This window comes from Gymnodraco acuticeps, unplaced genomic scaffold, assembly GCF_902827175.1.
Source record: "Gymnodraco acuticeps unplaced genomic scaffold, fGymAcu1.1, whole genome shotgun sequence".
Lineage (NCBI taxonomy): Eukaryota > Metazoa > Chordata > Actinopteri > Perciformes > Bathydraconidae > Gymnodraco > Gymnodraco acuticeps.
In genome coordinates, this window is record NW_022990305.1 from 83,705 (window position 1) to 111,315 (window position 27,611).

The 27,611-nt window shown below is 41.3% G+C and overlaps 2 protein-coding genes across 4 annotated transcripts; one reads left to right on the forward strand and one right to left on the reverse strand.

The window, feature by feature from the left end:
- The first annotated feature begins 11,665 nt into the window (after positions 1-11,665).
- On the forward strand, positions 11,666-18,915 carry LOC117550342 (Fc receptor-like protein 5). 3 transcript variants are annotated; one of them, XM_034222744.1, is made up of 5 exons: positions 11,666-11,721; positions 13,293-13,550; positions 14,251-14,490; positions 16,554-16,670; positions 18,709-18,915. In XM_034222744.1, the coding sequence occupies exons 1-5, from the start codon at positions 11,691-11,693 to the stop codon at positions 18,771-18,773; spliced, it is 711 nt and encodes a 236-aa protein (XP_034078635.1). In that variant the 5' UTR covers positions 11,666-11,690; the 3' UTR covers positions 18,774-18,915. The 3 variants fall into 3 exon arrangements, with proteins under 3 accessions (XP_034078635.1, XP_034078636.1, XP_034078637.1); XM_034222745.1 differs by having other exon boundaries at positions 16,557-16,670; XM_034222746.1 differs by lacking the exon at positions 16,554-16,670.
- Positions 18,916-19,676: 761 nt separating this feature from the next.
- Positions 19,677-26,970, reverse strand: LOC117550345 (high affinity immunoglobulin gamma Fc receptor I-like). The gene is made up of 5 exons (XM_034222751.1): positions 26,929-26,970; positions 25,276-25,536; positions 21,158-21,415; positions 20,462-20,596; positions 19,677-20,371 (listed from the first exon to the last, which is right to left on the reverse strand). The coding sequence occupies exons 1-5, from the start codon at positions 26,957-26,959 to the stop codon at positions 20,355-20,357; spliced, it is 702 nt and encodes a 233-aa protein (XP_034078642.1). The 5' UTR covers positions 26,960-26,970; the 3' UTR covers positions 19,677-20,354.
- Positions 26,971-27,611: the final 641 nt, after the last annotated feature.

Genomic DNA, 27,611 nt, shown 5'->3' on the forward strand with positions numbered 1-27,611 from the left:
TGTTACAGAAAGGCTGCCATAAACATTAACTTTCTAAAAACCATGCAGCCCCTCACACACACACTAGGCTTGTTTAGATAGAGCTGCGGCTCGCCTCGAAAGTAGACGAGAATAGCCGATCGCAGCCGGGGGAGGTCTCAAAAAGCTCGCCTGAAGTCGGACAGCTCGGAGTCGGCTTCTTCTTCTTCTCTCGATTTTTTGGCGGATTGCAAACAGCTTGAAGGTGCATACCGCCACCTCCGGAGTCGGCTTGACTCGGTTTGCATTTATAAAGAATGCACACATGTGTTTAATCGTTAATGTCAGATATGTACTAAGTAAATGCATTTGTTCCTGCTCAAGATTAGATTCAACTTTATTGTTATTGCACATATTACAGGTACTGAGAGAACGAAATGCAGTTTAGCTTCTAACCAGGTGCAACAAGCAGTAAAGTGAAAAGTAATGTACACAATCTACAGAATAAAATATAGAATGAATTGAATGATGAATAAACAGTGAGGGGTATGAATACACTAGATATACACAGCAGCCTGTGAGCAGTATGAACAGTGTGTATTAATATGCTAAGATATATAAAGTATGAAAACGGTAAGCAGCGCAAGTATAGTATAAAATATATAGATATTAATTTCATGATGATAAACATTGTGGAACAATGATGAAAAATGGGAATCGAAGTGGCGACGTAAAACTGACACAAAACAACAACAAACTTTTGCCGAGCCAATGGGAGAGCTTCATCAGCAGCACGTGGTAAAAACCACCAATGAGCGCTCAGCTCGAGATACCAGCGAGTCGTTTCCCATCAAGCATTTCGCTTCCGCAGCCCGTGGAGAGGAACTGCGCCGCCTCGCCGCGCCTCGCCGCGCCTCGCCGCGCCTCGCCGCGCCTCGCCGCGCCTCGCCGCGCCTCGCTCTCAAGGCTGCGGGCGTCTTTGTCCCGCGAGATTTCAACGTCTCATGTAGGCGAGCCTCCAGAGCAAGTCGGACAAAATGACTAACCATCATGCAACGCACTAGCAAGACGTTGATCGCAACTGCACAGGTCTCGCTTGTCTCAAACAAGCCTACTATCTTCCTCACCTTGGGCCCTTCTCACTTCTCTTATTTTTCATTTCCTCGCTCCTCGGTCTCGGTCTCACCGGAAGTTTTGATTGATTGATTGAAAAGTTTATTAACAGCTTGTATATTGGGTACAGTACAGTACAGCTCAAAACATACAATTGTTAAGGGGATGCAGACCAGAGAAAGACTTTCGTCTTGTTTACATCAGGGTCCCCCATTTCCAATTCATCATGTCATTTAAGACATATAAGACATATTTGACATACAGATGGCTTATTTACAATTTTCATTTTAGATTTCGTTCTAATACATCCTAACCTGGACATTTAAGACATACCAAGTCTACAGATATACAGTTAGTAACAGAGTCTAAAATGCGAGTATATACATAGATGGGGGGGGGGGAAGCTGTCCATTGAACGACAGGTTGAGATTTGTACCATTACCGGGGCCAGTTTTGCAATGCTCTCCCCCCGAAGGTGCTCTTTAAGAGAGGTTTTGAAAGTTGATTTGTCTGCGCCATCTTGAGTAGCGTCCCAATGGCTTTATTTCTGCCAGAGGAGCGTGGAGCGATAATGGAGGAGCTATAATCGAGGAACCACCAGACCATCCTCCGATTAAATCCTCAGACACTCGCCCCGCCCCCTTACTGTGTATCGCTCACTGATTGGACGATGCAGTGCATGCACTGATCTGATGCTTCTTGACATGAGAGCAGTTTCCCAGCGGAGTGAAGAAAATACATGAACCTCACGGGACTCACTCCTCAGTTTATACCGTGTTTTGTTTCAATTCATGTTTCATTTAGTTACAAATATGTGATATATTTGAACAACAAAGTGGTCAAAAATCATTTTATTCATTTTTTGGAAACATTTTCATGATCGCTTTTTTCGTTTTACATTTTCATTTATTGTCATTTCCATTCAGTCATTAAGTGCTATTGAAATGTTAATGTGCTACATATCCACACAAACACACAAAGTGTGCAATCCAATGAATGTTAATCTCACTGGGTTTTGATAGATAACATATCTCTTTTTCTTCTCTCAATTATTTTATTTCTATTGTGCACTCTACAACAGATGATACAAATGTTTGTGTCAGTAAATGTGTACTAACAGAGGCGGGGGGGGGTGTGTGGAAATAACGGGGACAGAGCTGCTGTCAGACGAACAGCTGTGCATGCCTCATCACAAACGGACGTCGCTTCACGTGACGCTCCGGAGGAAAGGACGTCCCATTGCTCTTAAAACTAATTTCCCTGCTTCTCGTGGTTTCCTTGGCTGCTTCTCAGGTCGACTATTTTCATTTCCTCGCTCCTCGCTCCTCGGTCTCACCGGAAGTTGATTTGCCTGCGCCATCTTGAGTACCGTCCTATGGCTCTTATTTCTGCCGGAGGACCGAGGATCGAGGAGCGAGGAGCGATCATGGAGGAGCGATAACCGAGGAACCACCAGACCATCCTCCGATGAAATCCTCAGATACTCACCCCGCCCCCTTACTGTGTATCGCTCACTGATTGGACGATGCAGTGCATGCACTGATCTCATGCTTCTTGACATGAGAGCAATACCCCAGCGGAGTGAAGAAAATACATGAACCTCACGGGACTCACTCCTCAGTTTATACCGTGTTTTGTTTCAATTAATGTATCATTTAGTCACAAATATGTGATATATCTGAACAACAGTGGTCAAAAATCATTATTGTAAAACGAAAAAAGCGATCATGAAAATTCATGATCGCTTTTTTCGTTTTACAGTTTCATTTATTGTCATTTCCATTCAGTCAGTCATTAAGTGCTATTAAAATGTTAATGTGCTACATATCCACACAAACACACAAAGTGTGCAATCCAATGAATGTTAATCTAACTGGGTTTTGATAGATAACATATCTCTTTTTCTTCTCTCAATTATGTTATTTCTTTTGTGCACTCTAATCAATATTAATCAAACTATTGTTCGTTTAAATACATTTTAAGAATGGCGTTTATCTTTTTTGAGAATTACTTCTTATTTTATTTCATGTATTTGGATCTACAACAGATGATACTAATGTTTATGTCAGTAAATGTGCACTAACAGAGGCGGGGGTGTTTGTGGAAATAACGGGTACAGAGCTGGCTGCTACCAGACGAACAGCTGTGCAGCGTCGGACGTCGCTTCACGTGACGCTCCGGAGGAAAGGACGTCCCATTGCTCTTAAAACTCATTTCCCTGCTTCTCGTGGTTGCCTTGCGTCTCTCCATGCTTCCCTGGTGGGAGGGACTAAACGCAGGGAAACGACGCAAGTGAGGGACGCAAGGAATCAATTTAACCGAAGTGAGAAGGACCCCATCTCATACTTTCAGTTGTGCGCGCTACTAAAGAGACGCGCTACCATGGAAACCAAACAATGGTGTAGCTGTAATAAAGTCAGAGTGGAAACAGTCCAGGGTAAATCTGATTTTGTCAGAAATCGGGAGAAATGCGGGAGAAATATGACCACGGGAGGAAACGGGAGAGGATAATGAAATCGGGAGTCTCCCGCGAAAATCGGGAGGGTTGGCAAGTATGCACACACTATACCGCTGGTCTTGTCACCGTCACGGGCAAAGCTACAGTCTGCTGGAGTAATGTGTAAAAATCAAACACCCAGAGCCTTACATGCCACTAACTCGATAATTGTGGAGACTTACCGGAAACGTCTCAGTCGAATATTGATTACCAAGTGAAGGGAATGCGGAAGTGGGCGGTACCTCTGTGGCGGCAAAGGTGGCCGAAAAGTGGTTTACCTCTATGGTCGGCTACATTCGGAAGTCTATAAGAAAAGTGCCTTACTTGTCACTGTGAAATCTGTGGTCTATTTTACCCTTAAAAGACGTTCAAAGCCAATGCAAAAGGCTCTTAAATCTGCAGTCTCTCTAGTATCCAGCAGGGGGCAAAGATAATTCAGATTATATAGAAGTCTATGAGAAACCACTTCGTTTATTACCTCAGTAAAGGTTTTCCTGATGAGTTTTTGGTCTCAAACCCTAGTTTTGAGTATTTTACGTTACAGGATGATGTTGATTTGGTAAACTGTGGTCCAATTAAAAGTCAAATTGACAATTAGGGCACCGTCCATCCCAGTTAAACTCATAGGAAGAAGCCTAATGCTGCGTTCACACCGGACGCGATGCGATGTTTGGGGGCGGCACGATTACATGTAAAGTCAATGCAGAGACGCGGACAGACGCGAATTCGCTCCAACGGCGAGCATGAAGAGGTGGACGCGGCGCGAATCACGCGATTGAATGGTGCCGCGTCAAACGCGAGAGTTCAATTTTTTCAACTCGAGCGTTCTCGCGGAAGCCTCTGACGTCCCTCTGACGTGCTGCTGTTGATCAGTTGTAAAGATAGAAGAGATGATCGTTGTGGCAATAGTTATTTTTGTTTTGAATGACGCGATAAAACAAACTGCAAGCCGCGGTGAAACTGGAGCGATTGGAATGCGAAGCGAATATTCACATCGCGTCCGGTGTGAACGCAGCATAAGTCAAATGCTGGCAGCAATTAAAGCTAAAAACATCACACTTGATTACTTTAATCCAGGGTTCTTGATACCATGCATTGAATACACTAACATCATTTGCACAGTATTTCTCATGGATGTTTTTGCTAATCTCCAACTTTTTAGCTGAATATTATTTCCTCTCTGACCTCCACAGTCGTCACGCCCGACCAATCCCAGTTCTTCCAGTATGAATCCATCAATCTGAAGTGTGAAGCAAACTCCACCGGCTGGAGCGTCAAGAGAAACACTTCCCGGAAGATTTCTGAGGTTTGCACGCATGGCTGGCCCGACCCGGGTAATTCCTCCTGCCTGATCGAGTACGCCTACCCCACGCATGCTGGGGTGTACTGGTGCGAGTCTCCGGAGGGCGGCTGCAGCAACTCCGTCAACATCTCAGTGAATGGTAATACCAAAACAAAAGTACATCTATGCAATAGAGTGCAGTGACGAGTCCTAAAACCAGGAAGTGAGTCAGCACTTCCTGTTCCCTCGTCTCAGAGCCAATGGGATCTCTCCATAAGATTTAGGAAAATATCTGGAACTAAGGTCTGTGGTTGACACAAAGAGACGGATCACGTTTTGTTCTTCGACATTAAATCCATCAGCAGTGACCCCACTGGTGATTTCTGAAGAGTTGACGTGTCTGAAAAACGATGGTTGTTACGTTGTACGTCATTACGCCGAACAGTAAATAAACACTCCTCTAAGTTAGTTTGCCCTGTTCTGCTTGAAAGCAAGTCCCTGCCTCCTGCAGACTGTTCAACAAATGCTTCAACTTGTACCATTTATAATCTGTGTGTTTGAATCTGGATCTTAAATTGGCGTGACGTTGAAGTCGTGCTGCTGTACTCGGCTGCCAGCCTCAGGGGACCTGTTGCTAGTTTTGCTAATTTTGTTTATTATTAAATAAACTGTTGTTATATTGTCAAACCTCGTCTCGACTCTCCGGTTTATGCTATAGCCCCAGAGCCGGGCCGTAACATAAAATGGGGGATCGTTGCTTTGAACCTGGGAAAAACGTTTTTTTAATGGATGTCCGTTGTTGGGAATCAGACTACGCACAGCTGTTGTCACTTGGTGCTGCTGATTGTTTGGGAGTAGCAGGACGAGGGTAAGTGCTTTGCAGTGTCGGTTTGATAGGTCAAGCAGTTGTTTTGTTGTGTCAACATGCAATATAATGTAAAGCTAATGCACGGGGAATTTATTTATGGCAGCGAGTACAAGCACAGTCACCTTTAGTAGTTACCGTTGGTTTCTGTCCCTGGTAGGTTGCAGTACGGTCTCCCTTTGGGAGGTCGTAAGGGGGGTTTAGTGTGGTGCGAACGTGGTTAGAGCTATTAGCTCGAGAGCACGTCCAAGGTTGCGGGTGGAGTGGCCAGATGCTGGGTGCCTCGCCGGGTTTGTGGGTTTTCATTATAGAGTTTTTTCGTTAGCGTTCTTGGGGGAAAGACCTGCCGCAAAATTGGCGGGCGGCGAGCTGGCTCGCCGTGGGTCTGTCACTGACACACCCCCGACACACCACTAGCTCGCCACGGGGTTACGAGCGTGATGACGAGCGTGATGACGAATCATAATTTTTTAAGGAAATCGTTTTTATTTTGTATTATAATTACTGTGAAATGTATTATGTTTTTGTCATTATTACAACAAATACACACTTGCAACTGATAAGACTGGCAATGATTTTATATTTATTAGACTATTAAAAAAAAGATCATGCTCCAAATAAGTGGGGGTACGGCATACCCCCGCATCCAAGGCCCACTACACCACTGATATTGAGTAAGAAAAAGGTTGATAAACGCTGTGAGAATGGGTCTGTGGAGAGCATTTCTCCGCGATCCCAACTCGTCTATTACCAACGTTCAGGGAGCTCTATGCAAGTCAATGGGACGCCCTGATAGTTGAAACTCAACGCTAAAGGTCCCCCCTTGCGTTGGAAAGTGACGACAGGGACCCTGACATAACGTCAACATAGGCCGAGTTGGGAGTGAGAATGTGTTGATTAAACAGCCACGTGTAGAGGAAGTATTCAGGTCCTTCACTTAAAGGTCTCCTATCATGTTATTTTTAGGCATATATTATGGGTCTCAGATATATACAAAATGTATAAAAAACATGTCTATGAAGTGTTTTGCTCAAAATACCAAACAGATCATGCATTTTAGACATCCCTCATATCCCTCTATTTCAGCGTTGATAGAGAAACGCTGATTCTGGGTCTAAAGCTTAAATCAGCTCCGTTGTTCCCCCATTTTTAGAGATTTGGGTACGGAGGAAGAGAGAGAGGGTTTTATTTTCTGACACTGCGTGAGTGTCCTGACACACCGGGGACACATATTTATATATAAAAAACATCAAAAAGTGCATTTTGCATGATAGGAGACCTTAAAGTAAAAGTACCAATTCATTTAAAAAGTACCACATTACAAGAAAAGGTTTTTGCAGAAAAGGTAAAGCTTTGAGAACTTGAACAATGCAAAGAAACCAAGTTGATGCTCGTTTTTAAATGGCACAGAACTAATGTCAGATTGTCTAGAAGTCTGTGAGAAAATGAACGCACTGCTCACCTGGATATTAATGGTTTGTTGCCTTTTAATATTATTTAACAGTTAAATAAGTAACAATTTTTAAAGCTGAAAACCACTTAATTTCTTTAAAAAACAATCCAGGGTTCATTACTTCCACAGTATTTTCTCTAGATGTTTTTCTGCTTATTGTCCAACATTTAAAAAAGTACATAACAAAAGTACTAATATATGACGTCCATATAGGATATATTATTTATTTTATATATCTGACATTATCAGATTGTTAATATTGTTGCATGCATATTGTTGAAATTCAGATTTTTGAAGTGTATTATATTCAATAATTGTACCTTTCTGTTCCTCAAACAGATATTCCCATGGTTTAATCTTTGGAAATGTATTATGTTAAAAGTTTATCACATATAGTTTGATGCAACATTTTCAAATGATAAGTAAATAAAGCTCTAAAATAATTATAATGGAGTAAAAAGTTATGGAAACACAATTCAGAAACAAACTGTTCTTTTTCAATAAGCAGGAAATGAAAAAAAAAGTTTCACAGTTCTACATACTTGAGTTCATGTACTTTACTTTTCAATACTGAATACAAAAGCATGGAGGTGTATGTTTTATATTCCAGCTGTCGGTGTGATCTTGGAGATTCCGACACTTCCTGTGACGGCGGGAGATGAAGTGGCGCTTCGTTGTTCCTACAAGGAGGAGAAAAAGGTTAAACCCACATCAAATTTCTCGGCGGCGTTCTACAAAAACAACGTGTTTATCGGCGACCATTCTGCAGGGAAGCTGATCTTTCAAGCAGTGTCCAAATCCGATGAAGGTTTCTACGGGTGTGAACATCCCAAGAAAGGAAAATCCCAGCAGAGCTGGCTCGCAGTGACAGGTGATGACGCATTTTCTCTGGAAACGTGTGCTAATTGGTTGATTTTACAGGTAGAAATCGAACAAAGCCAATGTAAGAAGTGGCTCGAAGCTGCATTCTCTCTCAAATCCAGCAGGGGGCAAAAAGAAAGGGGGATTTTATTGAAGTCTATGAGAAAATTATCTTACTTCTATTTTATATTTTTGGTATGTAGCCTGCAGATCTGTAATTTTAATGTTAAAATACTTTCAAAGCCATTGCTAGAGTTCCTTAATCTTACATTCTGTATGATATCTTGCAAAGGGAAAACAAAAACTGATCGTATAGAAGTCTCAGAGAATATTTCCAAACTCCTTAGAAGGAAAAGTGTGATCCGTAACTGCAAGTTGTAAAGTTATAACTTGCCTTTCAAGCCATTGTGTGCCTTAAACCTTAATCCTGCATTCTCTCTTATATCCAGAAGGGAGCAGGGAAGAGTCACATTGCATAGAAGTCTATGAGAAATGACCTTACTTCTCACTTGATTTAATACCTCAGTTAATATTCTGATGAGTTTAAAGTGTCGATCTCTACTTTCAAGTCTTCTTCAACACAGCATGATGTTCATTTTGTAAATGATGGTGCAATTTAGTGTAAAAAGACGATGAAGCAGCGTATGCTTTAGGGCGGGGCTACGTGTGATTGACAGGTCTGTGTTTTCCATTTAATTTTCCAAAAATGTTTAATTATGATATTTTAGTAATCTACAGATGTCTAAGCTCCACTCTGTCGCTTTTGGTTTTAAATAACAAGTTGTTTATTGCTAAAATGCCATCAAGCTGTCTTTTTGAAGTCACGTTGTATTGAAGTCTATGAGAAATGACCTTACTTCTCACTTGATTTAATACTTCAGTAAACATACTCCTGAGGAGTTTAAAGTGTCGATCTCTACTTTAAAGTCTTCTTCAACACAGCATGATGTTCATTTTGTAAATAATGGTCTAATTTAGAGTAAAAATAGACGATAAGAGTATATTGAACTTCAGGAAAGTGGAAATTTGCTTCGCAGCAGATGCAAATGTGAGAATTTTAAATAATAATAATGTTCTCCCTCACAGATCAGCCTAGAGTTGTCTCTACGCCTCCTCCTCCTCTCATGTCTCTGTCCAGGCTGCTGTGCTCCATCCTGATATTCATTACCTTCACCGTAATATTCATAGTGTGTATTTACATCTACCAAAGGTGGGCAAGAGGTAAGAACAACTCGGAAAATGAATAATAAAAATTAGTGATAATGGCGGATTATTTCATTCAACCTATTCTTTCGTCTTGTTTTACTTGCAGCTCGAGCTAATGCTTAAAAGAGAGCAAGAAGAAGAAGAATCTTCACTTCTACAACTCCATGCAGCAACAAATAATGTAAACATTTGAATAAAATCTGCTCTGAATACATTTCGGATAATTATGTATAAGAATAATAAAATAAATGATATTGTAATAACAGTTTTACAGATATATATATTATTATTATTTGTGTAATACATGTAATATCAATAACTGCCCAGCAGATGTCACCATGGAGTTATATTTTTAATCTGGTTTATCGATTTCGGCCGTCGATAGATGTCTGGCCGTCGATGAGCGTCCTGTTGCCCTACTCAGATTGGTGTGTCCCGCACCGTCTTGTCTTTTCGGCCGTGCCGACACCTTCCGCCGAGGCTGTCGGCAAAAGGCTGTCGTAAATCACTCTGATTGGCTGTTCAGTTTAGCGAATCAGTGCATGAGAAGCGAAACAGAGGTGAAGAAGGCACACACAGACATTTTCTAGTACCGCACTAAACGTGTGTTCGAAAATAAGTCGTTATGTGAAACTTTTTGGCTAAAGGCCCGGACACACCAAGCTGACTCCAAAGAACTGACACAGACGGACCCCGACTGTTGTGTCACCTCACGTCTCCTGCGTCTTGCCCAACAGTCACACTGGAACACACCGCAAAGACTTCAGCTGACGGCCAAGAAGCACGTACGAACTGCGCATGCGTGAGTGGCAATAACTCTCCTTACCAGCAGGCGGCGGTAGTGTGTATTCGTCATTCAAAAGAGGCAACAACCGGAAGACAGACTGCGTGATATAAACAAACAACAAATAGCGTGTGCGTTCCATGTTCACTCTACAGCGAGAAGCTCACGGGGCTTTCCCGAACCTGTCGAGAGCTGGAGTTAAATGAAATCTCAGATTTGCCTTCTTAATAGTTTGTTTGGGTCCCTCACTTCTGTTTCGCTTCTCATGCACTGATTCGCTAGCTAAACAGCCAATCAGAGTTATTTCTTTTGCCGACAGCCTTTGGCCGACTGCCCAGCGATTCGAGATGTTGAATTGGTGGGTTTTCGGCCGAAAAGGTGCGGGACACACCAATCTGTTTGTGTATGCATTTTGCTGTTTACTTTTCTGTGTATCACTTTTTCCTGATTTAAAAACAAGTAATTTTCTTATCGGCTATTTTTTTATTCATACTGTTCAAACAATTATGCATCCATTGACTAATTGATTTTATTCATAGATTAATTCAGTGGTTCTCAAACTTTTTCTGTCAGGCCCCCCCTTTGGAGAAGAAAATAAGTCGGGCCCCCCCAACACAAATAGTCAGGCTCAGTGGCGGCGCCAGAGATTTATTTTGGGGGTGCTGTGGGGTAGCTTGACATTCCATAGAGGGCAGGGCCGTGGGAAGTAGGGGTGCTGAGGGTGCTGCAGCACCCCCTGGTGGAGGACAGGGGATCTGCACTTCTACAAGATATAATACAAATATAATACAAAAATGTTCAGCCTTGATGTAACAACATTCATAATCACCCCGGTTACATTTGCCCTGTACGATGGGCGCTGTAGTGATGAAAGTGGCAGCTGAGAGAGAGAGAGAGAGAGACCGAGACCGAGACCGAGACCGAGAGAGAGAGAGAGAGAGACCGACCGACCGACCGACCGACCGAGCCTCCTCGACGCTCGATCCTCATTTAGAGAAATTAGATGTCCTTCAACATGGCGCGCTGAAATTCATTTCCGGGTCACTACCGGAGGAGTCGAGGAGGGGGAATTGATTAAATGAGAAAGGGCCACGGTCTTTTTTTGGTGAAAAACCTAAACAATTCCCTGTCCTGTGGCTGGTGGTAAATACAGTCTTTTCTGGGGTTTCGCTGATCATCACATCAAATAACTAATAATACTTTGACCTTTTTCTTTCTTCTAGAAGGAGCCCAACAACGATGGTCACACAGCAAACAATTAAACAATGTAATTCGAAATGTTCGTCTTAAAGTTTAGTTTAAATCAGGTTTCACTGCAACAATAAACATGATAAAAAAGTTATATTACAATCAATATTTTAAATCCTACCACAAAAAAATCGAATAAAAGATGATTAAAAAAAGAGATAAAATATACCTTTTTATTCAACAGTAAAAATGAGAAAATATGAATATTACAATGTGATGTTTTATAATAAAGTTAATGCTGAAAATCAGATTATCCTCTCGTGAAGATAAACATTTCTGTAGTTCTTCTTTTCTATAAATGCAACACAACTACAGATAGAATGGAGGCTGTGACATATTTCACACATGTGAGGTGAGAGAGAAGCAGGAAGCTGCTGTCTCTCAATAACACTGTGACTGTATGATGAGAGTCAGCCAGTCAGCATGGAGCTCACCACACTGTGCACGGTGCTCGGTGAGTAGACTATATATCATTACAGTAAACAGTATTTATCATATTTATTATCAGAATCAGGAATGGTGCATAATTAAGCGCAGTTAGTAAATTTACTCTCCTATAAAATGATATACCATAAATCAACAGATATGATCTTTTGCATCATACTGTTCACATGGTTATGCATCTCAACCTTTGCTTTACTACATTTACGTTTTAATCTATCTCCCCAATGTTTAAAGGCATTTTGAGGCATTATGCGTTATGCTGCTGCACACTCATTTCTCTTGGGATAAACACAGTATTATCTCATCTCAATATTGCAAACACTACAGGTTACTTTTTGCACGAAAGAAAAGAGGCTTTTATCTTACCGTAAGGGGTACAGGAGAGAAGACAACTATTATTTGCAAGACAAACAACTACTCATGAACCAATTTCCCTCCACAGCCAGATATTCTTCGTTGTTTGAAGATGTTTATCTTGTTGTGGTTTCACACAGCAGATAGGGGACATGCTAATAATTTCCACTGCTATCTTTGTCAAATGTGCATTCGCAGTAAGATATGTACATTGCTTTGGTAATAATAGAGAATAACTACGTCACCAAGTGCTCCAGTGCCAGCTGTGTACGTCACTCTTTAGTGTCCCCTGGTCTCCCAGCTGTGTACGTCACTCTTTAGTGTCCCCTGGTCTCCCAGCTGTGTACGTCACTCTTTAGTGTCCCCTGGTCTCCCAGCTGTGTGCGTCACTCTTTAGTGTCCCCTGGTCTCCTAGCTGTGTACGTCACTCTTTAGTGTCCCCTGGTCTCCCAGCTGTGTGTGTCACTCTTTAGTGTCCCCTGGTCTCCCAGCTGTGTGCGTCACTCTTTAGTGTCCCCTGGTCTCCCAGCTGTATGTGTCACTCTTTAGTGTCCCCTGGTCTCCCAGCTGTGTGAGTCACTCTTTAGTGTCCCCTGGTCTCCCAGCTGTGTGCGTCACTCTTTAGTGTCCCCTGTTCTCTCAGATGTGTGCGTCACTCTTTAGTGTCCCCTGGTCTCCCAGCTGTGTGCGTCACTCTTTAGTGTCCCCTGTTCTCCTAGCTGTGTGCGTCACTCTTTAGTGTCCCCTGGTCTCCAGCTGTGTGCGTGACTCTTTATTGTCCCTTGGTCTCCCAGCTGTGTGCGTCAATCTTTAGTGTCCCCTGGTCTCCCAGCTGTGTGCGTCACTCTTTAGTGTCCCCTAGTCTACCAGCTGTGTGCGTCACTCTTTAGTGTCCCCTGGTCTCCGTTGTGTTTGAGCTTCCTCAGCGTTTGGTTTCTGCAGCTTTTAGTAAACGCTGCATGTCTCCTCAAGTTGCGGAATGTTCTCTAAACGCTGCATGTGTTGTCAAGTTGCTGAAGATGTTTCTTCATGTGGAACCTTTGTGTTTCTATATCTGCATCCTTTCTGAAGCTGCAGGGAGTTTCTCCTGGGGGAGGAGCTTTGGGCCGTTGTAGCACGTCAGCCACCGTACTTATTGTATAAAGCCCGTAGTGAAATAGAGAAGGAAGACCATTTTCTGGTGAGGTGCAATAACAATTTTAAAATGTCTTTTTTCTTTCCTTGCAGCCACTCTGAGAGTCCTGCCCAACAAGTCCCAGTTCTTTAAGTACGAGTCTGTCTCTTTTAGCTGTGAGGGAAACTCTTCTGAGTGGAAAGTGAAGAGGAACACATCTAGAAACACAAATGAAGAGTGTTCGAATTACTCAGACAGAAAAAACCCCAACCACTGTGTTATTGGGGACCTTTACAGCCTTGACTCTGGGGTTTACTGGTGTGAGTCTGAGGCAGGAAGGTGCAGCAACAGCGTCAGCATCACTGTGTCCGGTGGGTTTCAACAACAACAGTTTGAACATGCTAATTCAACAGCATTGGTGGAACGTTCAAGTGCTGCTAACGAGCTATTTCTGTGGTTTTCTGACATGCAACTTCTTGTTATAGCAGGGTTTGCTTTAAGGTGCAGCTACCTTGTGACGGACAAGTTGCTTACACAGTGTTGAACATGTTTTTGTCTTAAAACTTTAACATTTTAAATTCAGAAAAGTAGGATTTTGGTCGCCTAGATATGTCTTCAACGTTCAGCTTTGTTCATGTTCAAGTGTCAACTGTGGTTTAAAAAAAACAGGAAGGGGACGGCAAAAAGCCAAAAAGTAATTCATAAAAGTTGGTTGTTAGACTTTGGACGTTGGGTGGTACTTATCTTTGGCCTCTCATATCACTTCTGGTTCTGTGATGGCCAAAAAACACAAAAAACCGGTTGGTGATAGTAAAAAATATAGATAGCGGTAACATTGAAATAGGAATTGAAAAAAAGAAAAACATGGAGTCAACCAGAAACCCAGATATGAACAAATGGTCAATCTTGATGCTTTGAAATAGTCCACAAATCAGCAGGTGAGGCACCACTTCAAATTATACATTTAAATGGAACAAATGTCTACAAGCAGAGTTTGCGCAACCTCAAGATGCACAGAGAAGGAAAAAGATAAAGCAGTTGTTTGGTTACTTCACATGTTTCTGTCTTCAGTTGGCTCTGTGATCCTGGAGAGTCCTTCTGTTCCTGTGATGGAGGGAGAATCTGTGACTCTGAGCTGCAGAAACCAGACCTCCATCCTGTCAGGTGACTTCTATAAAGATGGCCGCCTCATCAGGAGCAGCTCTTCAGGAAACATCACCATCCACAGGGTTTCTAAATCTGATGAAGGACTCTACAAGTGCATCATCTCTGATGGTGGAGAATCACCAGACAGTTGGCTGACCGTCAGAGGTGAGATCAGCCTTAAAGGTCCAGAAAACATCTTCTACTATCCAGTAGCGTGGCGTGGGGAAAAAATTAGGGGAAGCCAATAATACGTCCTTTCTTTTGGGTCGGGGGTGTGGTGGTCAATGTAATAATGTAACCAGATGAGTGATTACAGCACCCGGTATAATTTTACACACATTTGTATCAGATGCAGGACTTACACACGCCTGTTATCTAACCGACAGGTCCGCACGCACTCTCCAGCCCAAACTCTAATAAGCATTCATTCACAAACTAAATCAGGAGAGCTTTAACGTTTTACGTCTGATTCGCTCCTTTTTTCCTCGCTGTACACAGCTCCAGTTTGGGCATCGGCCCGTCATCAGATTGTATTTGTTGTTGCTGCTGTAGCGGAAGTTTAGTACAATTATTTTTGATGAAATACTCCAAATCTCCACCCTCCATAATTGCACTTGCTTCAGTTGCTTGCTACTCTCTAACGGCGGTGAGAGTGGTGCAGTGGCGCTATCTATCTTCTATCGATTCGATTTATGATTCGAAAATTATAAAAGTAGGGTAGACATGTGGATATTATCCGACTGAACACAACGTGCATTTATCTAACAGGTTCGTTTTCCACTGACCTTATTTCGAGCAATTTTCCAAAATCCTATGGAGAAATCTCACTGCTTTTTTGTCGAGGGAACCCGAGCGAAGCTTACTTCCGGGTTTTAGGACGCGTCACTGCCACACTAAGTTGATGCGATTTGATTGGATTGTGAGGGAAGCCAGCCGCCTCTGGCTTCCCTTGGCATGGCCCTGACCAATCACAGGTTGGCAGGGGCATCATGTGAGCCTCATCTGATTGGTCAATCCCCCAATTTTTTTTCACCAAGGGAAGCCAGATTCGGCTGGCCTCCTCTCGCAACAGAGAGTGCAATCTACTGTTTCACCATAACATCTAGAGGGGTGCTGTTTCACTCTTTGTAAAATACTCAATGAGAATGGGGGAGAGACGGGCCGGCAGCAACACACAGCAAAGGAGAATTATCGAAACTAAGTGTTTTTATTTATTTATTTAAATTATAACTACAATCCGAAAAAACAGGGGAAGCCTGGCTTCCTTTGGCCTCCGGGAGAAAACGCCACTGCTACTATCACTGACAGCACTGACAGAGTTGGAATGGAGGAGCGAAATGAATTGCATTTGAAAAGCCTTATCGATAGGCAAACCTATACTTCTTTTTAACTATTGCATTTTGAGAGTTATGTTCTCAGGGCGTCGGCGTAAAGCTCTATAGCGCCTTCTATACATTTGCTAAAATGCATCCCTTGCTCAAATTAGAAATGTGCTGTGTGTATGTAGTATTGAGAGATGCACACACAACCCTCTCTGGGGCATATCGTACACCCAACAGGAAGTCGGCAATTATGGATTTTACATCTCATGAGGGATCAGAGACCAAGCCTGACCAAACATCTGCAGGACCATATACACTGCACAAAGCGCCCCCTGCTGGGAACAGGAAGTAACATGTTTTGAACTCAAAGTCCTCCTCCTCCCAGATTATTCCGATCTCTCTCTGAAATGTAGTGCGGTGCGGCGAAGGGGTGGCACATTTCGATCCTTTGCCATGACCAAACAAATGTTGTATATCGCCTTTAACATGGATACAACTTTTCAAAACTTCACTCGTTGGATGGTCATATCGCCACCTAAATCAATAGGGATTCGGCCATTTTAAATTTAGTGTGATTTTGGCCATTTGTACACGTGAGAAAGAGCAACATACTGTTGGTTAAGGGCGTTCTCTACCCACCTAGTGGACCCAAAGGTAGTGGAAGATAGTTATTTATTTTACTAAAGCACTTTAAGAAAGAGGATAAAGGTACAACTATTGACTTATTTTCCACATTCACAAAAAAATAGGGCACTCTTTAAAGGAATATTCCAACATCATGAGAGATCTTGTTAAAATGTTGATAGCGTTTGTGTGTTTAGATTTATCGTGGGTGTATTTAAACCATGCAGTTTAACACACAGTGTATTATTTCTGCATGAGGCCAACCTGTGGTGTTTTCTTTAGAAGCAGTGCGTCAGGAGTCGCCTGCCCCCCCCCTTGTTCTGGTTTTACTTCCTGTGTGTGGTGTGTGCCTCGCGCTGGGCTCTCTGATGCTGCTCGGCCTCTGGAGGAACCACAAAGGTCAGCCTGCATCTCCAGAAAATAACATGTTGCTTTCTGCACCATGACTACCTATAGTGTGCTGCAGGGAAACATACATACGTCTTAACTCTGCAAACAATTACTAAGTTACACTCACATTATAATGCATTATAACTGTGCATTCATAATAAGATTCTAAACTATGAGATTCATAAAACACTACGATTGTTACAACAAAAAATACTTTTAAGTCATAATAAAAGGCTTTAAATGTGTCATGATTATTGTTTTAAAGCATTCTTAAGTATTAATGAGTGCTTGACAGTGCTATCCGAAGATTATACGGCATTATAATTATAGTTATGATGCATTACAGATATGGGCATCATTGATATTGTTAATATTTTTTCCATGAATTGAAACCATTTATTGTTAAAACGAGTGACGGAAGTTAAAGTCGATTGGAGTCTAACCGTAACACTAATTCATAACAGAAATTAGGATATTTTACAATTGTAAATATAGATATAAACAGGATCATAGGTATTTTACTTTTAACTTCACTATATCTAGTTTACATTTTAGTTGATTAGATATCAAGATTGTTAGACACAAAAGGTTAACAGAAAGTTTAAAGTTTAAGCTTCTCAAATGTGATAAATGTGCTCCTTTTTCTTTAAATAATAATACTAATTTATTTTTTAACTTAAAGGTGGGGTAGGTAAGTTTCAGAAACCGGCTCGAGTGCACTAAAATTTGAAAGTACACAGCCGAAAAGAATCCACCCCTTCCTTCAGACTTCCTTACAGAGCACCTCCTCCAACACACATGAACGCGCACATGACGTCAGCAGACTGGTGAAAGTGGCCGCCTGTTGCTGGCGAGTCATTGAAGTACTGCTGCAATGCACGCCCAATTACGGCACGCCCAATGAGGGCACGAGATACATTTGTGCGTGCACGAGATGGAAGGCTAACCCCCTAATCGCACCAGGAGCGTCTGCGCTGCGGCTGCGCCGCGCTGCGACCTCCTCCTGCGTCCTAACCCACCAGGCGCGTTTCAAAACGTTGCGGAAGCGGAGCGTCTTGTGTGCAGCCTCGCAGTTGTTGGATGAACATTCCACTTCATGCCTGCGCCGCGCTGCGCCACGTCAAAAATAGGATTCATCCTATATTTTAGAAATTCCTTGCGGCGAGGAGCTTCTGGGACGCTTCGAGCCGCGGCGCAGCGCGGCGCAGCGTGTCTGGTGGAATAGCACCCATTGACTAGAGTGGCCGCGATCGCTAAAAACGCCGCAGCCGCAGCGCAACGCAGCGCAGACGCTCCTGGTGGGATTAGGGGGTAACAGACAGGGCGGCAATCCAATCCGTTTAGCCGGCCCGGCTAAACGGATTGGTCGTGCTTTTTACAGTATTACAGTATTATCTCGAGCCGGTTTCTGAAACTTGCCTACCCCACCCTTAAGTACCATTCTCAATGAGAGATTTTTACCTGGAACAGAGTATTTTTAGAGTTTAGTTTTAGTACTATTACTGAAGAAAAAGGATCTAAATACTTCCTACACTATTGCCATCAGTATGTAATGTTTTGAAACTCCTCTCTATGTTTTTGTTGTGTGTCTCTTTAAGAGGAAGCCACGCCCCCTCATAGTTTCCTTCGCTCCTATTGGTCTAGACTAGATATCTCATAGGACGCCAACATTTCACCTGTATCAGAAACTCAATAAACTACAATGCGTCTACCCAGTTTACTTTCATATTGATTTGAAGTGAAGACACAAGCAGATAGATATAGGGAAACAAACGCATACTTATATTTAAAACCAAATATGTGTGTAATGAGTACTTTTACTTTTAGTATTTTAAGTACATTTTTCTGATTCAATATTATTACTTAATACCATTCTCAACACAGGAAATATTATCTGTAATATACTTTTTTTTCCAGTGTAGTATTTGACTATTACACAATTTCTCGTCTAAAGTGAAGTAATCTTTCAAATGTTTTGTCAACTTCATTAACATATATATATATATATATATATGTAATAATATTTGTTTTGCTTCTCCCTCCCCAGATGCTGACGCTGCATCGACCTATTCTACTGTTCTGTACTCTGTGAAAATGGGAAACTACAGCTAGTAGCTTGGAAGCTTTTTATAATTGTGATGTACCTGCTACTCCAGCCTAATATATTTAAGATGTATATTAAGTGCTTCTACAATTTGGGTTGCACAGTTTTGACATAAAGGGACTAATAAAAGACGTACACAGATTCAATAACCAGGTTTGTTATCCTTTCAAATTTACCTCAAATTAACCTATGAATACAATCAATTAGTCAATGGATGCATAATTGTTCGAACATTATGAATAAATAAATAGCCGATCAGAAAATAACTCAGGAAAAAGTGATACACAGAAAAGTGAACGGCAAAATGCATACACAAGCATCTGAAACACTATCAGGAAAACTGAGATCTTAACACTCCGTTTGTAATTATCTGTGTGTAATGTGTTTTTAAAGCTGAAGTGTTCCTTCACTGCAGCCACACGAGGACAATAACAGTCGTATCTGCTACAGTTCTCTATCAGATAGACGGTTCGGCCACAGGAGGCCGACACGGAAACGCAGAAAACGATAATGAAAACGGGTCCCAAGGTGGGTAGATCTGCAAAGGAAACGCTCTGGGGGGGGGGCAAACGGCTCTGTGTTTACGCCTATACACGATCATGTCCTGATAACGATGACGCTATAGCCCCGCCTCTCCCCACCTCTCCTGCTCAGAGATCAGCTGCTGGGCTGTCAGAAGAGGGGGAGGAAAAGAGAGGCTCCGTTTTTTTTTAATATTATTATATAGAGTCGTTATTCATTTGTTTTAAAGCTCAATAAATAACAAAGAAGACCTTTGACCGGCACTTTTCTAATTTTGTCCGGAAGATTTAAACTTTAACGGACATGTTGACCGGCGGAAAAAAATCAAACTGAAACTCTGCAGCACGGTCCCCTCGTCCCTTGGAAGAGGCGGAGAGGTGGGTGTTTTTCATCTGCTGGTGGCAAACCGGAGAGAATTACAGCAGGAGCAAACGCTCGCCTCGGGGGGGGAGAAAAAGAGCCAGAGCGTCCACGGCGGAGAATAAACAGAAGGGCAACCATGGCAACAATGCGCGGGAAGTCTTCTTCACTGCTTTTGTGCAGGACTACAGCGCCACTTACAGGCCTGGCATATGTACCACAGCGTCTCCAGCACTTTCGAGCAGTCTCGTGTGAACGGACACGTTTCTGGTGCCTGTTGCGTGTGGACGGAATACCTTTTTGATAACGATTGTGGCCCGTTATCGTCCTCGTGTGGCAAGGGCTTTAGAAAAAACCCAGATTAATAATATAACCCCATGGTGACATCTGCTGGGCAGTTATTGGTATTACATGTATTACACAAATAATAATATATAGATTTACATCTGTAAAAATGCTATTACAATATCATGTATTTCATTATACTTATCAAGTGATGATATTATCTGAATTGTATTACATTTTTGAACAGATTCAGAGCAGATTTGATTAAAATGTTTACATTATTTGTTGCTGCAAGGATTATTATAAAAAGCATGGAGTTGTAGCGGTGAAGATAAATCATTATCAATTAAAAAAATACACTTTAAATATAAAAACTATTTTTTGTTGTTGTTGTTCTTCTTCTTCTTCTTTATTGCTCTCTTTTAAGCATTAGCTCGAGCTGCAGATAAAACCAGACGAAAGAATATGTTGAAATGAATAATCCGCCATTATTACTCATTTTATTATATATTTTCCGAGTTGTTCTTACCTCTTGCCCACCTTTGGTAGATGTAAATACACACTATGAATATTACGGTGAAGGTATGGAATATCAGGATGGAGCACAGCAGCCTGGACAGAGACATGAGAGGAGGAGGAGGCGTAGAGACAACTCTAGGCTGATCTGTGAGGGAGAATATTATTATTTAAAATTCAAACATTTGCGTTTGCTGGGGAAGCACATTTCCACTTTCCTGATGTTTAATATACTCTTTATCGTCTATTTTCAGTCTAAATTGGACCATAATTCACAGAATGAGCCTCATACTGTGTTGAAGATTACTTTAAAGTAGAGATCGACACTTTAAACTCCTCTGGAAAATGTTTACTGACGTATTAAATCAAGTGAGAAGTAGGGTCATTTCTCATAGACTTCTATACAATGTGACTCTTCCCTGCCCCCTTCTGGATATAGGAGAGAATGCAGGATTAAGGTTTAAGGCACACAATGGCTTTGAAAGTCTTTTAACATTACAATTACAGATCTGCAGGCTATATACCACAAATATAAGATAGAAGTAAGGTCATTTTCTCATAGACTTCTGTACAATCCATCTTTCTTTTTGCCCCCTGCTGGATTTTAGAGAGAATGCAGCTTCGAGCCACTTCTTACATTGGCTTTGTTCGATTTCTACCTGTAAAATCAACCAATTAGCACACGTTTCCAGAGAAAATGCGTCATCACCTGTCACTGCGAGCCAGCTCTGCTGGGATTTTGCTTTCTTGGGATGTTCACACCCGTATAAACCTTCATCGGATTTGGACACTGCTTGAAAGATCAGCTTCCCTGCAGAATGGTCGCCAATAAACACGTTGTTTTTGTAGAACGCCGCCGAGAAATGTGATGTGGGTTTAACGCCTTTTTCCTTGTAGATACAACGAAGCGCCACTTCATCTCCCGCCGTCACAGGAAGCGTCGGAATCTCCAAGATCACACCGACAGCTGGAATATAACACATCTCCATGCTTTTATATTCAGTATTGAAAAATAAAGTACATGAACTCAAGTACGCTTCTTAAGTACAACTATGAAGAATTTTCATTTCCTGCCTATTGAAAAAGTACAGTTTGTTTCTGAATTGTAGTTCAATTACTTTTAAAGCTTTATTAATACTTATTTGAACATTTTGCATCAAACTATATGTGATAAACTTTTAACATAATGCATTTCCAAAGATTAAACCATGGGAATATCTGTTTGAGGAACAGAAAGGTACAATTATTGAATATAATACAATTCAAAAATCGGAATGTCAACAATATGCATGCAACAATATTAACAATCTAATAATGTCATATATATAAAATAAATAATATATATTATATGGATGCCATATATTAGTACTTTTGTTATGCACTTTTTTTTAACATTGGACAATATGCAGAAACATCTAGAGAAAATACTGTGGAAGTAATGAACCCTGGATTGTTTTTTAAAGAAATTAAGTGGTTTTCAACATTAAAATGTGCTACTTATTTAATTGTTAAATAATATTAAAATGCAACAAACCACAAATATCCATTAGTATTGTGATATTTAAAAATGAACTTGGTTTCTTTGCATTGTTCAATTTCTGCAAAAACCTTGTCTTGTAATGTGGTACTTTTTAAAGGAGACATGTCATGCTTTTCCGGTTAGTACCCGTCCCCTTGTGTGTTATGAAGGTTTGTATGCATGTAAACGGTCTGCAGAGTCAAAAACCCTCAAAGTGCACCCTGTAGCGAGTAAAACTCTAACACATAAAATACCTCCCCAAAACGCCTCGTTGGAGATTTCTCATTTTCCATTGTTTACTTCCTGGGTATCGCTATGTAGGGATACCCAGTAGCCACGCCCAGAGCTATGACCAGGCTGATTGGTCCAAATTAACCAATCCACGGACTTCCTCACACACACACAGTGCAGGCAGCTCTGCTGATTTCTCCTCCCTGGCTGCAGGCTGATAACAGACAGTTGGGATCACGGCGAAATTCTCTCTGCAGACCCATTCTCTCTGCAGACCCATTCTCACAGCGTTTATCAACCTTTTTCTTACTCAATATCAAGCCACACTTATTGTTTTTACTTCGGCTGTGACTTTGTGTGTGCTCAGGATGAGTTTGGCTGTGTTTCGCTGTCGCTAAACAAGGAAACAACACCTCCACGGAGCTCAGCGTGATTCACAACGTCCCGACCAATCAGAGCACACTGTGCTCACAGGGAGGGTGGGGGCTGGAGCTATTGGAGCTACAACGAGCCGTTAAAGGCAGAGAGTGAAATTCAGTGAATACACGTAGTTTACAGAGATGCTGTTTGAGAAACCAATGTGAGTTTGGAAAATTGCACAATATAAATCTATTCTAGATTCAACAATGGAATTATGATCAGTAGAAAATGGCCATGACATGTCTCCTTTAAATGGTAAATGGACTGTACTTATATAGCGCTTTATCCAGTCTTTAAGACCCCTCAAAGCACTTTACATACTACATGTCGTTCACCCATTCACACCCATTCATACAGAGCAGTGAACCTAACTCTAGGAACTAACATTCATACACATTCACACACCGCCATCGGGAGCAACTCAGGGTTAAGTATCTTGCCCAAGGATACACCGACATGTTGACTGCATGGGCTGGGATCGAACCCACAACCTTCTGGTTGAAAGACGACCGCACTCCCTCGCAGCCATAGTCGCCCGTGGTGCAGTAAATGAATTGGTACCTTTACTTAAAGGTCTCCTATTATGCAAAATGCACTTTTCGATGTCTTTTCCACATAAATATGTGTACCCGGTGTGTCAGGAGACTCACAAAGTGTCAGAAAATAAAATCCTTTTAAGCTTTAGACCCAGAATCAGCGTTTCTCTAACAGGGCTGAAATAGAGGGATATGAGGGATGTCTACAATGCATGATCAGTTTGGTATTTTGAGCAAAACACTTCATAGACATGTTTTTTTATATATAATAATTTGTATATATCTGAGACCCATAATACATGCCTAAAAATAACATGATAGGAGACCTTTAAGTGCAGGACCTGAATACTTCCTCTGGCTGTTTAATAGAGTGGTGCAGGGATGACGTATTTACCCGGGAGAAAACTGCGCATGGGTGCCCTCGACAAAAAAGGGATTTTTTTTGGAATATTGTAAAAAATAAGGTCTGTGGAAAACGAAGCTGTTAGATACAGTAAATACACGTTTTGTTCAGCCGGATAATCTCCACGTCTGCCCTACTTTTATCATTTTCGAATCATAAAGCTAATCGCCAGAAGCAAAATGCGATAAAGGAACTACAGCGAGTACAGCAGCACGACTTCAACGTCACGCCAACTTAAGATCCATATTCAAACACACAGATTCTAAATGGTACGAGTAGAAGCGTTTGTTTGAACAGTTTGCAGGAGGCAGGTACTTGCTTTCAAGCGGAACAGGGCAAACAAACTTAGAGGAGTGTTTATGTGTTCGGCGTAATGACGTACAACGGCCTCCACGACTTCTGTAGTCCTATTTAGCCACTTGGTAACAACCATCGTTTTTCAGACACGTCAACTCTTCAGAAATTACCAGTGGGGTCACTGCTGATGGATTTAATGTCGTAGAACAAAACGTGATCCGTCTCTTCAATGTGTCTCAACCACAGACCTTATTTCCAGCTCTTTTCCTAAATCCTATGGAGAAATCCCATTGGCTCTGAGACGAGGGAACAGGAAGTGGTAAAATGCTGACTCACTTCCTGGTTTTAGGACTCGTCACTGCACCACTCTGTAGAGTGGCAAAGTCACGCCCATCTACTTCCGGTCCATGGGACCTTATTTTGGAAAAATTATGTATTGAAGTCAATGGAGAGAGAAAACTTATCTTTCGATCCCGTTTGAATTGTGCCACGAATTACACATATGATGTTTGTCAATCTTAAAAAATAATTTCCATGTCAAAAAAGTCACAGTTTTTCGTAAAACTGTTGAAATATAAGACTATGAAAAATACGCAACTAGAAAGACTACAAATCCCAGAGTCGCGTAAGTCATGTCATAACTGATGTATTGCTTGTTCTTTCGCTTCCCGTCTGATGAAAGGAACAGGAGTGGCTGGATCAAGTTAGCTACCTAGCTAGTAGCAAGCACGTTAGTTAGCATTACAGCCTTAGCCTTGTCATTTGTATTAGCCTTAACATGAAGTAACATTAAGTAACCCAACATGTTAAACAGTAAGAGTAGTAGTCATATTTCGTGAACCCTTTGAAGAGTACTGTCACACCGGTGGGATCATTCTATAATATACCATTTAAGCCTGGGGGAGAAATGCTAACGCCACATTAGCATCGGCGATCTTTTGTACTTCATGCTATCTGCACAAATGGTTGACATTAAACATTAAAAAGATCAGGCAGTTCAGAGATAATCAAAGGAAGGAAGGAAGGCAGGCAGGCAGCTTTGCATGACATTCTTCTGGACGTGTTTCCTTGTGGTGATAGTGAGGGTCGATCCCTTGTTTAGCAAGTAGTGACGGCCATCTTGGGGACGTCTGTGTTGTTCTGCGAGACCAGAGATGTAGGTCTTTGAGCGTTTAACACAAAAAAAATGTGTTATTTTACAGTTTTACGACCCTTTTTTTTGACTGGCAACATTTTCTTTTAAATTGACAAACATCATATGTGGAATTCGTGGCACAATTCAAACGGGATCGAAAGATAATCTTTTTCTCTCCATTGACTTCAATACATATTTTTTCCGAAATAAGGTCCCATGGAGGTCCACCGGAAGGGGAGGGACTTCGCCACTCTATTGCATAAATGTAAAAATTTTTTGGTATTACTATTCACTGAGATGTTGACGGAGTTGCTGCTGCTGCCCTCCGGAGACTCGCACCAGTACACCCCAGCGTCCGTGGGGTAGGCGGCCTCGATCAGGCACGAGGAATTACCCGGTTTGCCCCAGCCATGCGTGCAAACCTCAGAAATCTTCCGGGAAGTGTTTCTCTTGACGCTCCAGCCGGTGGAGTTTGCTTCACACTTCAGATTGATGGATTCATACTGGAAGAACTGGGATCGGTTGGGCGTGACGACCAGCGTCGCAGCTGTGGAGGTCAGAGAGATTAGCAAAAACATCCATGAGAAATACTGTGGAAATGATGTTAGTGTCTTCAATGGTAGAAAGAACCCTGGATTGGCTTTTTTTAAGTAATCAAGTGTGATGTTTTTAGCTTTAATTGCTGCCAGCGTTTGATTTAGGCGTCTTCCTATGAGTTTAACTTGGATGGACGTTGCCCTTATTGTCAATTTCACTTTTAATTGGACCATAGTTTACAAAATCAACATCATCCTGTAACGTACAAGACTTAAAACTAGGGTTTGAGACCAAAAACTCATCAGGAAAACCTTTACTGATGTAATAAACTAAGTGGTGGAAGGCTAATTTTCTCATAGACTTCTATACAATGTGACTTTTCTTTGCCCCCTGCTGGATACTAGAGAGACAGCAGATTTAGGACCCTTTTGCAATAGCTTTGAAAGTATTTTATCTGTAAAATAGACCACAGATTTCACAGTGAGAAGTAAGGTAATCTTCTTATAGACTTCCATACAACCTGCCTTCTCTTTCCCACCTGCTGGATACTAGAGAGAATACAGGTTTAAGGAGCTATTGCATTGAATTTGTTAGTTTGTTAACTGTAAAATTAAAAAAACATGAACCACTAATATCCAGGTCAGAAGTCAGGTCCTATTTTCATAGACTTCTATACAATCTGACTTCTTCTTGCAACATTGTGCTTTTTCAAAACGAACATAAAAGTAGTTTAGGCATGTTGTCAGTAGTTCAGAGAATACAACCCAAATGTGTATTTTACCCAAAAACATACTTATCAAATGTGAAACCAGAGAAAATGTACAGTTGTGTTTTATTTTGTGTATCTCAAGAGCTGTGTTTTATATGGAGGCAATGCTGTCGTTAAATTACATTTTATTGCAGTAGTATTACTTGTACTTTTAGTGCATTGAGAAGTGTTTCTTCCTGGTATTACTCTCAACATCTACTGATACGTACCTTGTTTTTATTTCTAATTTTGAGATTGAAGTCACACTATTAACAAATTGAGATGACATATTTTAGAGTGGAAATGTTGACAATAAATCTAAAGTGTTAGCATATTAAAGATTGGACTTTATTCTCAAAATGCAAATGAAAAATCTTCCTTCTATAATTGTTGTATTTGCTGTATGCCTGGCTCTAAAACTCTTATTTACAAACCAGGGTTTTAAAGAGAGTAAAATCCAGACTTTTTACCAACATTCACAATCACTGAAATGAGAAACCAGGAAGCGCACATTCGACAAACCATGAGTTTCTCTCGGTTAACTTTCTATATTTAGAAGTTAGAAGAGGAGAAGTCAATGAAGTTTGGTTGGCACATGAGCCTGGTTACATAAACACTATTTAAATAATAGTTATACAATATAAACGTACTTACAGAGCATTAGGCAGAGTGAGGAGACTTCCATCTCGGTAATGTCGTCTCTCTTCTATCGAGTGTGACGCGGTCGGCGACCACATCCTGGCCAAACACAGGAAACATTGACAGTTAACGCTGAACGTACCAAGCTCAACTTTTAAAAACATGCATACCGAAAAAGAAGTGAAAATATCTGGTTCAGGTGCCCCACAACATGTACTATTCCTGCATTTCAAACCATACCTCGTAAAATGAACTTTTCACACGAGTACTTCTAATCAAGTGAAAGTCCGAGTGGTACTCAGACTTACTTAAAGAGGCCCTATCAAGCCAGCTAGTCTAGTGTAGAACATGTGTGCATTTGATCATAACGTTTGTACATTTACAGGGACTGGGGCCAAATCTAAGCAGCTCATAAACATCAGATTTTAAAAACAAAAAGAAGTTTACAAGAAAAGGAAACGCCATTAAAGATTGTTGGAGTTTTATTCTTGTTCAGTCAGACAACTCATGTGTTTCTGTGACATCAGGTTTCTCACCAGGTAGGTTGACACGTACGAGGAATTTGACTTGATGTCGTGGTGCATACATAAAAGTGAAACAAAAATAAATAAAAACAGATAGAGAACTATTTTAAGAACGCTATGGTAACATTAAAACATTTAAAAAATAAGATATGTGCAGTAAAAAAAACAAATGTG